Source organism: Heliangelus exortis, chromosome 2, assembly GCF_036169615.1.
Source record: "Heliangelus exortis chromosome 2, bHelExo1.hap1, whole genome shotgun sequence".
In the NCBI taxonomy this organism is placed as follows: domain Eukaryota; kingdom Metazoa; phylum Chordata; class Aves; order Apodiformes; family Trochilidae; genus Heliangelus; species Heliangelus exortis.
The window spans coordinates 124,665,114-124,679,528 of NC_092423.1; the positions used below are offsets into that span (position 1 = coordinate 124,665,114).

Here is a 14,415-nt window from a genome sequence, read left to right on the forward strand (position 1 = left end):
AGAGGTAAATGCATGTTTTAGGAACATGATTCTATGATTCTATGATTCTATGAACAAAAATATCTCACACTGAATGCATTATTGGTAAAAACTCATCTTTGAAATCTGGAAAACCAGCTGAACATAAGCAGCATTAAAATATCCAATTTAGCTTCCTACTTAGATGGTCCAGTTTGCCTTGCATTGGTCAGTATTGGTGGTTTTAAGATAACTGGATAGTGAAAGATGTGTGATGAAAGCACACAAATATTCTTTGCTGTACTTTGTTTCTTGTAATATTTTGTGCAACAGGAATATTTCCTGATGCAACAGGAAACACTGATGAAATTATTCATATGCTATCTGATACAAGTAATTACATCTGATATACTAGGTGAGATAACAGATCCAGATCATGTGTATCTTGTGGATACCAGATGTAACAACTTCCCTGGTGAAACTTCCTTTCAAAAAGTGAACCAAACCTGTGAAGTGATAGTTTTACCAGGACTGGCATTTTAACTCTTTGTATCTTCAGATCTTATCTTGAATAAATTACGTTTAACTTCTGTATGTTTACTTCAGGAATTTTCTTTAGGGGAAGCTAAATAGCCAATCAAAATGCCATTTATAAGCTATTATGGACATGTGAGGAACCTGGTATTTTAGCATTTGAAAAAAAACAAACCAAATGAAACAAATCACTATACTTGCCATTCTTCCTCAGGGAAGGAAAAATGAGAGCATGATCTGCATTTGCCAGGTATTTAGTCATATGACTTGAGGCATTTTCCAGGACTGCTTAACACCCACAGGGATGTGGGTGTTACAAGCACTTGTGTGAATTTAAATGCATAATTATAGAGCAGACTAATGAACAATTTTACAAGCCCAGAACCTGCTTTACTTACTGCTTCTATGTTATTTCCTTCTCATGCCTTTCTTCCCTCTCCCCAAAATAGCTGTGACAGCTCTTACATTTCCATATACTGTAAATATGTTTCTCTTTTTTCAGTAAACAGCCATGCTAAAACTGTAGATTGTTGATTGTGACATATCTATTAACATGAAATTATTCTTGGAGTAATAAAGTCTGTTTTTTGTAATCTTACCTCAGAAGTATTGGTTTATTTCCAAAGGAAACAGATTTTGCTTGGAGCTGTTATGCACTTGCAGGCAGACAGTAGGATTATGTTCTAACTTAGAAACCCAGCAGCTATCACTATAACAGTAAAATGCAGACAGAATTGTATTATAATGTTGTGAAGGATGTAGCAAGACTTTTAACACTTTTATATGCACACAGTTGCATACAGAACGGGCTGTTTGTCATAGTAAGTAAATCCACCAACTTTTCCATAATGAGTGGCTTTTCACCTATTTAATGGCTTCGTTTGTGTATGCCAAGCAATGCACAAGCCAAGCCAAGTTGATTCTTTGTCTTCTAGATTTATTGGTGTATTTCATCTGAGTGTGTTTGCAGTCAGTGAAATTGCTCTGTTTTGAAAATGTGAGCCTTTCATCTGGACCAAGCATGCCTAGTTCTGCTGAGTAAAATATATATGCAATTTTATCATGTGTTTCACTAGCACTATTATGTGTCCAGGAGAGCATATATGGAACAAAAGACAATTTAATGTGTTGCTTGGAGTAAGTATTGAAAATTGCCTTTGATATGGCAAATATACCAAGCAAGATAAACTTTAATCCCTCAAAAAGGGTAAAAAAACAAACAAAAAAACCACCCCTATGTTAACTGAACTTGTTTTGAAACTTTTGTCTTAGGAAATGTCTTCAGTTTTAAATTTCAGGTACTGAATCACTTGCCTCAGTATTTGATTGGCTTAATTTATGGCATTCAAAATAATTTTTACACACCATCCACCATGAACTGTGCTGCTCTGTTGGTACCATGGCAGTTTGTATGGGGTTTAAGTTGCTATTCAGTGCATGTGCATGCATTTTGTTTATTTATTAGTGCATTCAAGATATTGTAGGAGTATTGGAAACTTAGAGGCATGTTCTGCATAGTGTTGAACTTTTTATCTGTGCATCATATTTTGCTCTTCAACATTATTGTCCATTTTCAGAAAGTTAATTCATCTCAGAAGCTCAAGCATATGTTGAGGTTGTTTGCTTTACTTTGTTATTCCTGAATTCCAAGTAGTCAGATGGTTTCTAGAATTTAATGTAGGATTTTTTCAGTCTGTAAAGGTGGATGTGAAAATAGCTGTTCAGCTTAAGATATATATACATATCCAAAGAAGTTTTTCTTGAATTTTATGTTTTGATTCTGAAGAATAGGAGATTCCAACTTGTGACGATTTTTCTTATTATTTATAATTATTATTTATTTTAATTTGTTTTTCTGTAGTTTGATGAAATTACTTAGCATGTCTGTGTTGCTAGACTGAAAAAAAAATCAGATGTGAATGAAATTAGCATGTTTTTATAGACAAATACACAGCTTTTTATCTAGAAAGGCACTTGGGGCACATTCATAAGTTCAGCTTTTAAAAAGCAGAAATTGAGGACGCTGTGAAGTTAAAATAACAGTGGTTGAATTATGCTCACTCAAAATGATAGGTTCTCAAACAGAAAAAAAGTGCCAGATTTTCACAAAAAAATGCAGATTATTTTCCTTACTTCCAAATGTAGTTCAGTACAATTGATGTTTCCTGCTCATGCTGGACCTGACACTGCTTAGTATTCTTGTCTCTCATTTCAGTGGAAGATCTGATCTGAAAGTTTATTGCCTTTGTAGGGCCATTTCTGTTACTAACACTGAGCAACTGCTTCATTTTAGGTTGAGTGTTATGACTACGATAGTGATGGGTCTCATGATCTCATAGGAAGTTTTCAAACTACCATGTCAAAACTGAAGGAGGCATCTAGATCTTCACCTGTAAGTGTTACATAGTCTAAGCTGCCTGTGTTTTTTTAATAAGCTGGTTTACTAATGTTGTAGCAAGACTTTATGTCACTTGATGGGCAGGTATCAAAATTGTGTTAGGCTAAAGCATAACAGTGCTACTATAGTTGAGCCTGACTTAGAATTTATGCATTTACTTTAGTAGGTTGTCTTGGTTACAGTTTTTAACTTATTTATCTAAATACCCAACTCTCAGCACAAAATAATTTCGTTAATCATAAAAATACAGAAATAAAAAAATTTAGAGTGTCAAAGATAATGGAGTACAAATGTCACTGCAGTTAAAAGGCCAAAGCTTGTGGTATTTTTTCAGATTGAATAAAATAATTTATTTCAAGTAGGGCACTTGTCAACTATCATGCATATTTTAGTGAATATGAAAAATTCAACATTTATGCCACTGCACAAAATTACAAGTGAATGTGTTACATTAGGTGGCTCTTTTTTCAAGTGAAATTACCCTTCCTGTTCTTACGAACTATAGTGATTTTCAAACCTTTTAAAAGACAGGTTTTACATTTAGAAGAAAAGTGGTATAGCAACCTTAACACTAAAGTCTTTGTTTTATGGACTTGTATGTTGTCAAAATATTTTACTATCAGCTTCCTTTTTTTCTGTAAAACCTGCATAAGTGTTCCTGCTTTAGTTAGTAACAGGATCTATTGAGTACCTGCTTGTACTTCTCATAGAATCGTGGTATCATCATGATTAGGAAGGACCTTCAAGATCATCAAGTCCAACTCAGTTGAATGTGAAGAGTCAGCCTTGACTCTAGTGGGTTTTTGATTGCTGCTTTGTGCCCTCCCATGCTTGTCTTCTAGATACTTGTTTCTGAATCAGTTTTGAATTATGTATGGTTTAGTTAATGGTTAAGGTCATATATTGGTTGTAAGACTCATATAGTACACATATGATTGGTATACTGCCTACCTGGAACTCTTAAGTGTTCTTATATTTTTCTAGATTTTCAGGGAGCATATGGTGTCAGTTTAACTTTTTATACTGACTATGATCCTTCTTATTATTGTAATTAAAATGTGCAAAAAAGCCCAAGCCAATGAGAGTGGAGGAAGATTTCATAAAATATATTATTCTGGGTTTTTTTTGTTGTTTTGGTTGTTTTGGTTTTGTTTGGGTTTTTTTTGTTTTGTTTTTTTTTTTTGTTACTTAGCAATATCATAAATTAAATCTAACAGCTTTGTATGTTCATATTTTCAAGTGCATATTTTTGTTAAGAACTATGATAGTGAGTTCCTGTGCAGTGTGATGAATGTAGTGTTAAGTCTCCTTGAGAATACAAATATGTATTTTCATTGCTCCCCAAATAGCATAATGGTTACAGTCTCTTCTGAATTAAAAGGTATTTTAAATTATAATCAGCTTATAGATTTTCAAAGGCTTTAAGAAAGTTGTTTGCATGAGAACTGTGGCTCTGCCTCTTCTCAGTAATTATTGCTGTGTCAGTAAGATGAAATGAAGATACAACACAAATAATGTGCTCCAGGTTTCTTCTACTTTTAAAAGAGCTAACCTAGAATCCTGTGTTATTTGATGAATTTGATAATGTCAGTAAAGTATTTCAACAACTTAATTTTGTAAAGTTTAAACATATATCCTTTATTTTGTATGTTACTGCTGTGGCTGCTGAAAACAGTGATGTTTTCCATAAATCACCATGTCTTTGTCAAAAACAAAGTTGTAAGCAGAATTCTCAGAGGGAAAATGTTACAGGAGTTCTTTGAAATACAGTTGTCTGAGCCAACATTTTTGTGTAAGAGAAGATATCTGTCTTGATAATGGAGTTTTTCTTGCCTATTTTCCACAAACTGGGTTTAATTTTGCTTGACAGTGAAATGAACTGCATTTCTAATACAAGCTCAAAGTATCAGTCCTAGATTAAAGATTTTTTCTTTTGTTCCAAAAATTAAATTTATAGTGCTTCTGTTGGATTTGTTTGCATTCATGCAGGTTGAATTTGAGTGTATCAATGAGAAGAAAAGACAGAAGAAAAAAAGCTACAAAAACTCTGGCATTGTGAGCTTTAAGCACTGTGAGGTAAATAAAATAATCTAGTATAACCTTTTTTTAAAATTTTATTTAAAATTTTATTTTATTTTTTTTAAGTGTCCAGGCATAGCAGCTCTCATCTACTATGCTTTCACTCTAAAACTGTAAGGAACTTAAAGTTCCAGAAGTTCCAGACACAGAAAATGTTGAAAGGCTTTGATTCATAAAAGGTGACAAACTGAGACTGAATCATGTCTCTGTTCTCCCCTGTCCCTTCACTTTCTCTTGAAGATGCCATCTCTATGGCAAAGGAAAGGTTGCTTACCAATTTGTAAGGCCATTCCTGAAGCACTGCTTTTCTTAACTCACTGTTTTATGGTGAATTAAAATCTGGTAAGTGTTGCAATATGTTGATTTAGAAATGATAGTGCTTTTGGAGCTGCTCTGTTGTCTGTCTGTGATTTTGTAAAAAGCCTTACCCTGATGCAGAGTGTGTGATTGCACACTCTGTAAATATCTATGGAGTAAAATCAGTGCTTTGCATGGGTAAAGGTAACAGATTTGGAGCCTTAAAAGTTGCTTCAATAATATTTACTGTGTTCTTCCCACTAAAAAAAAAATAATTTCTATCTTTAACTGCCCTTTTTAGGTCATTGTAGAATGCACATTCCTTGATTACATCATGGGTGGGTGTCAGCTGAATTTCACAGTAAGTTAATGAATTCATATGAAGTATTTTTTGAGTTCTGCACAAGTGGAAGTACATAATTGTTTGCCTGTGCTCTTGGTTTGATTATTGTGCTTTGTTTTTTTCTATTGTTGTTGATGTTCTGTCTCATGGAGGGGAGAGCCATTTTGCCACAGTCTGTCTAGTCTGTTATTATGGCACAAAGTTCTGAATGCGTAGTAATTTTCATCAGGAACAAGCTGAGCTGTGTGGATGGAGACCAAGGAGAAATTAACAGTTCTCCGATTTACTTAGAAGGATTCCTTTTTTTCTCTCCTTCCTCTTATCAAAGAGCTGTTGCCCTTCACAGTGATTTTCAAGACCCATTGCTTAATGAAAGCAACATATAGAAGCCATTGTGTGTACATAATCCTTACATCAGGTAATTCAGGACCAAAATGCAGCACAAATAACAGTAAGATGTCTTCACCTTGGTAACCTCAGCACCAAAGTAGGGAAGACCCATTTAGGTCAGAGAAAGGTCTCTAAGCTACTGTAGTGTCTGACTAGTTGTGCTTCTGAGAGGAATGATGTCTATGGCAAGATAGAGGCTGAAATTAACTTAACAGCTATTGAAGACCTGCTGTGAGTGGTAACTGCAAAGGGAAAATCTGCTGGATGAAAGTAATTTCAACCCTTCTGAAAGATACCAAGGTTCTGCTGTTCTTGTAATGGTGTTTTTTTAGGGGTGCTAATGTTCCAAGAAACCTGCATCTAAGTATTGTGCCTGTTAGATTTGTAGATGTAACTACTGTTTACAGCTCTCCCATGATTTTCACTTTGGCTTTGCCAGAGATAAGAAACATAATTTTACCTCTAACAGCAATTTGATACAAATATTACATTTGACAGGTGGGGATAGATTTTACAGGCTCCAATGGAGACCCTCGCTCTCCAGACTCTCTGCATTACCTCAGCCCTAATGGAGTTAATGAATACCTGACAGCCATTTGGTCTGTAGGAATGGTCATTCAGGATTATGATACGTAAGTTTTAGGTTTTTGGTTAAATCATTTTTCAGACGTGTATGGATTTTTGCTATAGTTTCTGAAGTCAGTGTTGAAGATGCCAGCAGATATATCAGAATGCAACTTCTGAGCTGAAATGTAGAATTAGAAAAGGCTTCATAATTGCTTCACAATCACATAATCACAAGCAGAAGCTTGTGTTTATAGCAGACAAGCAAGGCTTTTTATCTGTGATGTAAAGAGCAGCATTAATTTAAATAAGTGCTTGCATTCTTGCCAATTTGGTGCTAAGGACTGGTTTTGGTTTTAGAAACAATTAGAGGGGGGAATTTCCATTTAATTTTGCCTCTTAATGTTCAAGAAATAGAATTTTAATGCTCAAAAGCAGCACTGATTAACTGAACTTACTGAGCTATGACAGCTGTTAAAGGAAGGCACTCATTTAATTTTCTATAAAATTACTTTTTTTAGAGATAAGATGTTCCCAGCCTTTGGATTTGGTGCACAAATTCCTCCTTCCTTTCAGGTAATGAAGTATGTAAATGCACTAAAGCACAGCTAGAAGTGTTTACTTCAGGAGAAGAGTGTACTAGAATCCTGACTGTCTTTTCTGTATTGGCAGGTGTCACATGAGTTCCCAATAAATTTTAACCCATCAAACCCTTTCTGCAATGGTAAGTCTGAGAACGTGATGTCAGACCTAGAGAATAAAATGGCTAAGATGAAGGGATAAAGACACTTGAAAGGTGAACTGTGAAGCAAGTTGTTCTAATTAAGTAATGAGTTTATTTATGCATCTGGACACAATTTTATAAGCGTTTTCTCAGTTACTAGAAACAGCATTTGGTCTCTCTTCTGTAATGATACATGAAAGATGTGTTTTAAACTACTAGGGCACAGTGCATGTAAGATGGGAATGGTTCATGTAGTCAAGTCATGATTCTACTTCATTGCTGGTGTGGAGTTGCTTGGTTTGAGTGTGATGCTGCTGGTGTCTATTCAACATGCCCTGACTACCACTGCTAACTACCACAAGCTACCAGGTGAAAAAGAGCTGTTATTCAGTTACATGCACTCAGGCAAACAGTAATTACCCTTTATATTCACATGAATCCCATGCATGTTAAGTATGTGTGTTAGGTACTGGTCAAGCTGAGGACATCCATTGCTTCTGAATCAGTTACTTTTTTCATCATGATTATTCTTAAATCTTTGCATCATCATTTAAGTAACTGATACAGACAGTGTTTTAGGAAGATAGAATCCTTCAAAATATCCTAATTCTAATATGAAAAGAATTAATGTGATCTGTTTGTGTTCTCTAGGAATCCAAGGCATTGTTGATGCATATCGGGCTTGTCTTCCTCAAGTGAAGTTATATGGACCAACAAATTTTTCTCCAATTATAAATCATGTGGCAAGATTTGCTGCTGCAGCTACACAACAGCAAACAGCATCTGTAAGTTCCTTGTGGTAGTGTGTGTATTTTTCTGATTTTTTTTCTTTCCCTTCTAGCTTGTGAATACTTGTTTCTCTCTTTAGAGCATGTAAGTGTACTTACTGTTGTTCATTGTTCTTAACTAAGTGAAGCTAAGGGAAGCATTTCATAAAGGTATTGATAGACCAGAAAGGAAATAACTGCAAGTTTCACAGTTGCAATCTGTCCAAAACTTCAATAAACTGCATTCTGTCCCAGGATGAATACTTAGAAGATAACTGTTGGTTTGTCTGGTAATTTTGGAGAGAGGAAGAGTGATACTATGAGTATTTTTGAGAGCTGGCTGTTTAAAGGTTACTTCTTCTAAAAGCTCAGTTATGTTATCCATATAAATTTCTTTGGACTGTAGAGATGTAGCCTGACCACAACTTGTGAAAAACTGACTGAGTCCATTCAACATACTCAAAGTGACACCAGTATGTAGCCTGTGCTTTTTTCAAAGTGTGCATGCCTGTGTGCTCTCTGTGTCTTTGTCCTGACACAATATTTATTGATTTGACAGCAATACTTTATACTTCTAATCATAACGGATGGTGTGATAACAGATCTGGATCAAACTCGAACTGCCATAGTTAATGCTTCAAAATTGCCCATGTCCATTATCATTGTTGGTGTTGGAGGAGCAGACTTTGATGCCATGGAGTTTCTTGATGGTGATGATGGAGTTCTTAGGTCCTTGTCAGGAGAACCAGCTGTGAGAGACATTGTCCAGTTTGTGCCATTCAGGAAGTTCCAAAATGTAAGTAATCTTTATGATATGCTTAATAAATATCATAGAACTACAGTGGGTTTGCTAGGATATCCTACAGACAGTCCTAAGCTTTTGCAATGTCTCTAAAATTTATTCTCATGTCTGAGATAAACCTTTATGAAATGCTAAAGAGAAAGAAAAGAAGACTTCAGCATCTATAGTATTTCCATTAGGAGAGCTTATTCATCCTTAAGACCACTGCATTTCTGACAAGTTGCTGCAGGGAAATGTCCTTTGTAAATCTCCCTCAGACCTGATTAGACACATGGAGAATTATTGAAACATATATTAGAAACATATATCTATATGCTATATGCTATATACTATATATATCTATCTATATACCTATATATCTATCTATATACTATCTATATACTATCTATATACTATCTATATACTATCTATATACTATCTATATACTATCTATATACTATCTATATACTATCTATATACTATCTCTCTCTCTCTCTATCTCTATATCTCTATATCTCTCTCTCTATCTCTCTATCTCTCTATCTCTCTATCTCTCTATATCTCTCTCTATATCTCTCTCTATATCTCTCTCTATATCTCTCTCTATATCTCTCTCTATATCTCTCTCTATATCTCTCTCTATATCTCTCTCTATATCTCTCTCTATATCTCTCTCTATATCTCTCTCTATATCTCTCTCTATATCTCTCTCTATATCTCTCTCTATATCTCTCTCTATATCTCTCTCTATATCATCTCTCTATATCATCTCTCTCTATATCATCTCTCTCTATATCATCTCTCTCTATATCATCTCTCTCTATATCATCTCTCTCTATATCATCTCTCTCTATATCATCTCTCTCTATATCATCTCTCTCTATATCATCTCTCTCTATATCATCTCTCTCTATATCATCTCTCTCTATATCATCTCTCTCTATATCATCTCTCTCTATATCATCTCTCTCTATATCATCTCTCTCTATATCTATATATCTAGAGATATATATCTAATATATATCTATATCTATATATAGTATATAGATAATATATATCTATACTATATATAGATATAGATAGATAGATATATACTGTATCTATCTACCTATATACTATATATAGTATATCTATCTATATATATAGATAGATTGTGCCTGTTAGATATATATATAAAAATGATATATACTATATATCTATATACTGTAGGTATCAATATATATCTATATACTATATCTATACTGATATATAGATAAATATCTATACTATAGATATATACTATATATAGCTATATAGATATATATGTATTATATATATTATATATATATCATATATATATTATATATATTAGAAACATATAGATGCATTTTTTTATTTTGGAGGGGGAACTTACTGTGGTTCTGTTCTTACAGAAAAGTTTGGTTTTTTTGAGGATGCCAATTTGTAAATGTGGATTAGTTTCACATGGTAGTGCAGTGTTAAAATTCAAGGCTAAATCTGGAAGTTCGTAATCAGTAGAAATTGTTCATGAGCCCAACAGTGGTGGCAGCTTTCATTTCATCAAATATACCAAAGAAATAGGCAGTGAAAGAATGGAACCTTGATTTTTTTTTTTTTTTTTTTTTTTCTGTAGAACCCAATAATATAAACACAAGCTAGTACAATCTGGCTTTTAAATATTATATAGCTGGAAAAAGGTTATTTTGAGAAAAAATGGCACAAACCAAAATTTCCACAGGATGAGGAAGATAAGCTCCTAATATGTTCTAGCTTTGTTTTGTTTCTTAATACTGACCATGAGAATAATGTTCCTTATACCTCCTCTTTTTGTCTTGATATTTTAATTTTTGTTAGAAGTTTTAATCTTTTTTTTTTGTTAGAAGTGTTTAATCTGGGAGCAACTCAGGCAAACTGAAAGGAGAAGAAGACCAAATTGTATATAGAATATACTTACTGAATCATGCATTTGGATGTAGATTTACTGGAGTCAGTATTTAGTACAAAATTATACATCCAAACCCTTCAATTTCTAGAAAAAAAAAGGTGCCTTTGTCCTCATGGATCTTAAAGTAACAGCATTGTGTCTAGAAGAGCTGCTCTGGAGGAAGGAATTGTGGATGACACTTTGTGCAAAAAGTTGCAGATGATTAGACAAGCCCCTGAAGGGTCATCTTAAGCAGACAGGGCTTAGATGGCTGAAGTTGGATGTCTTCACTGTGAGTGTGTGTATTTCATATGACAAAGCTGTCATTTGGCAGCCCTGTGCACACCCAGCTACTCTTAACCTCAATAGAACAAGGCAGCCAGCTGGTTCCTGGTAACAGGAGTGAGAGAGATGTGTCAGGGGAGCTTTGATCTCAAGGGCACTCTGTAAAGTCCTCTGTAAAAGGTTAGAGTTGAAATTGGCCTAGTAGAGGAGGTACTTACTACCCTTCTTAGAATCTCCTTTAACAGCTGATAGAAACTGAAACTTGGTGTTCTTTTTTTACAAGTCTCCAAAAGAAGCTCTGGCACAATGTGTTCTGGCAGAAGTCCCTCAGCAAGTGGTGAACTACTTCAGCACCTACAAACTGCAGCCTCCCAAGAATCCTGCTGCAAAGTGAATGGGCTGAGCAGAAGAGCTGAGGCTTTGTGCTTGCTTTATTTGCTGTATCTACAGACTTTGGTTCTCAAGATACTTCTGTATACATATATACACACACCTCTGTATGGTAATGTCTGATAGCTTTTGCCTGCAAATCACTTTGTCAAGGGTGCCTTTCAAGGGCCACATTTGTAATTGTGTTTATGTTTGATGTTGATTTGAGAGATGGGGCTTACATGGATACATTTTATTTTGAAGACTGGAAAAAAAGAGATTGAATATGCAGAGAGAAGGAGAAGAATGGCTGGAAGTGGAACTGGTCCAGTTGATAAATAATACCAGTGGGAGTGTTTGGTTACTTTTGTGGGGATCTCCACTGAGGACTTTGTTTAGCAATCATAGAGCCACTGCAAAATGAAAAAGCATTTATATTTTCACAAACAGATAAAAGTTTGTATGTATGTCAATCAACTTGGAATACTTCAGTCTTCTGTGTCTATTATGACACCATAAGAAAGTTTTGGCATAGTAGTTCCATAATTAGACAAGTGCCAAAACAGAGTGTAAAGACACTCCTTGCATGCCTGCTTCATATTTGCCACTTTAGTGCCTTTAGCCAATGCCTGAAATTCAGAGCTACATGAGCATGATCCAAACAAGTCATTAAAGTTTGTATTGTTTTATACCATGTAGTCCCTTCAGGTAGTACAGGAAATAACTAGGGTGAATCAAGGTAAACCCCTAACATCTCAGAAGAATATTATTGGCCTTTGAGGCTACTGCTGTAGCAGCTGTAAGATTTTTTTCGTCTTGTGCATCTTGTGCTGGAAAATGGGAACTCCAAATTTTCTTTTAGTTGAAGGGTTTTTTGTTTTTTTGATTCTTGTTTTCTTTCTTTCTTTCTTTCTTTCTTTCTTTTTTTTTTTTTTTTTTTTTTTTTTTCTGTAAACAGCCATGGCTACTGACTGAAGGATTTGTTGGGAAGTGGAAATTCACTTTTCAATTAAAAAGTTTTGTCTGATTTATAACTGCCTATTTTCAAGCAAAGGCACTTCTTGAATGTGCTTCCTAATTTATATTGGTTTTGTTATATTTTGAATCACGTTTCTTTTTCATGAGATTAGTCATGAAAAGTGCCTGCAAAAAAAGAAGCAATTTTCCCTCTTACCTCCCAGTAGAAAGACATAAGCAAGTCTGTAAGCTCTAATCCTGTAGTTATTGTGTTTCTCCAGGGCAAACAATTTCTGATTTTTTTTTTTCCTTGCCTTGAGTTTTCATCATTTACCTCCATGCATAAATCATTTTGTGAATGGATGAAGCTTTCCTGTCTCCAAGTTCCATGCTGCTTGCAGAAGATCGTTTCTGATCCTGTCAGAACATAAATGAATGTAAAAGTCTCCTTTATCACTTCAGAAGTGGTCACCTTGACCATTAATTTTGCAGATTCAGTTTTGAATTGGTTTAGAGTTAGATATCTGGCTGATCTGATTTTGAATGGTCTAGCTTTAACCTGTGAGAGGAGAATGGACTAACATGAAATTTAGCATATTTGGGCACACAGACTTCCCCAGGTCAGAGTCTATATGACTTAGTATGTAACTTTTTTAGTTGCTGAAGCTGCTCTGTGTATTTTTGGTCTTAGGGTTGTTTTTATTCCATGCAATCATTATCATGTCAAGAATCTGAATTCAGATTAACATTGAAGGATCAAAGATAGATGTATTGAGATTTTTTTTTACACAACCTGTAGAACATTAAATTGTTTTGTGGGCAGTTGATTGGTTGTAAGTCACAAATGAATGTTGTTCTCACTCCATTTTCCTTGGTGGAAGGGGATCCTAAATGTTTTCAGTAGTGGAATATAAAGGAAGAGTTTTTGTTTCATATTAAGCCAAACTCTTACTTTTAAAAAAATGTGATACATGTGTTTGTTTCTATAAAAATCTACAGTAACCTTTTTTATCAGTATAGTGCTAAGGTGTTATAACTATACATAAATTATAATGAAGTGTCATACCAGATAATCAACATGAAATATTAAGATCAAGGAAGTAGTTAAAAAGAACTTAAATCATACTGCTGCCAATTGCTGTTGTATGACTGTGGAACAGTAAATTGTTTCACAGCTAAATGCTCCTTACACAGAGGGATGCAGTATTAATGCTTTGTCTAGATTGACTGATGAGTACTACTGAGAGGAGTACAAGGTACTACTGAAGTTCCAGTGGACTCTGGCAAAAATACACTGCTGCATCCAAGTTCTGCTACTAGTTCTAAGTTGCTCTGGAAGTGCATTTAAGTGCATTGAGGTATGTTAATAGCTATTACTATACTAAATATCTGCTGCATATAAAATACATAAACATCTTTGTTCTGTCCATATCTTATATATACTTTCTGAGTTAGAAAATTTTATATCTCTTATTTGCAAAAGTGCCTCTATGTCCCTGAAGCTTAGGGAACTAAATAGCACATCAGTGACACCTTCTTTTCGGTGTGTCCTATTCTGTGTGAAAGAGAAGTGTTTCAGACCTGTCAGCAGCAAGAACCATTTGCCCAGTATAACTTCTCATAGATGTATGCAGCTAGCAGCCTGCTGGAGAATTTGGAAACTTCCAAGTTAAGCTCATGGAGTGTTCGACTCAAGGAATGCAATAGCTTATGAGTCAAGAGGAAGGAGAGTTATTTTGTTGCTTTGCCATTTTTTTGTTTGTTTACTTTACATGTAAAAACCGCCTTATTAACTTGAGAGTGACAAAAGATTGTCAAATTTTTTAAAGTCAATGTGCTTGTAGGTTACTTGCACCACCTTGTGATAAAAATGATGTATAGCAGTCTTCATAAGCAGATGCTTTTTGCCATTTAGTGGTCATAATATATACATATGTACAGCAAAGAAATAAACTGTTACCAGAATTTTTTACTTTCCTATCTATCTCAGTTCTGATGAAGTTAAATGATATACAATGCCTTTGTATTAAAAATACATTTCAATA

The 14,415-nt window shown here is 34.5% G+C and overlaps 1 protein-coding gene across 2 annotated transcripts in view; it reads left to right on the top strand.

Moving 5' to 3' along the window:
- The window catches only part of CPNE3 (copine 3), a 26,482-nt gene extending 12,067 nt beyond the window's left edge, over positions 1-14,415 (top strand). For both annotated transcript variants that reach the window (XM_071737883.1, XM_071737884.1), the window contains 9 exons: positions 2,786-2,884; positions 4,880-4,966; positions 5,568-5,627; positions 6,498-6,631; positions 7,085-7,139; positions 7,236-7,287; positions 7,939-8,072; positions 8,614-8,850; positions 11,328-14,415. In XM_071737883.1, coding sequence (XP_071593984.1) covers positions 2,786-2,884; positions 4,880-4,966; positions 5,568-5,627; positions 6,498-6,631; positions 7,085-7,139; positions 7,236-7,287; positions 7,939-8,072; positions 8,614-8,850; positions 11,328-11,438 — 969 coding nt within the window. In that variant the 3' untranslated portion in view covers positions 11,439-14,415. The remainder of the gene's footprint in view (positions 1-2,785; positions 2,885-4,879; positions 4,967-5,567; positions 5,628-6,497; positions 6,632-7,084; positions 7,140-7,235; positions 7,288-7,938; positions 8,073-8,613; positions 8,851-11,327) is intronic.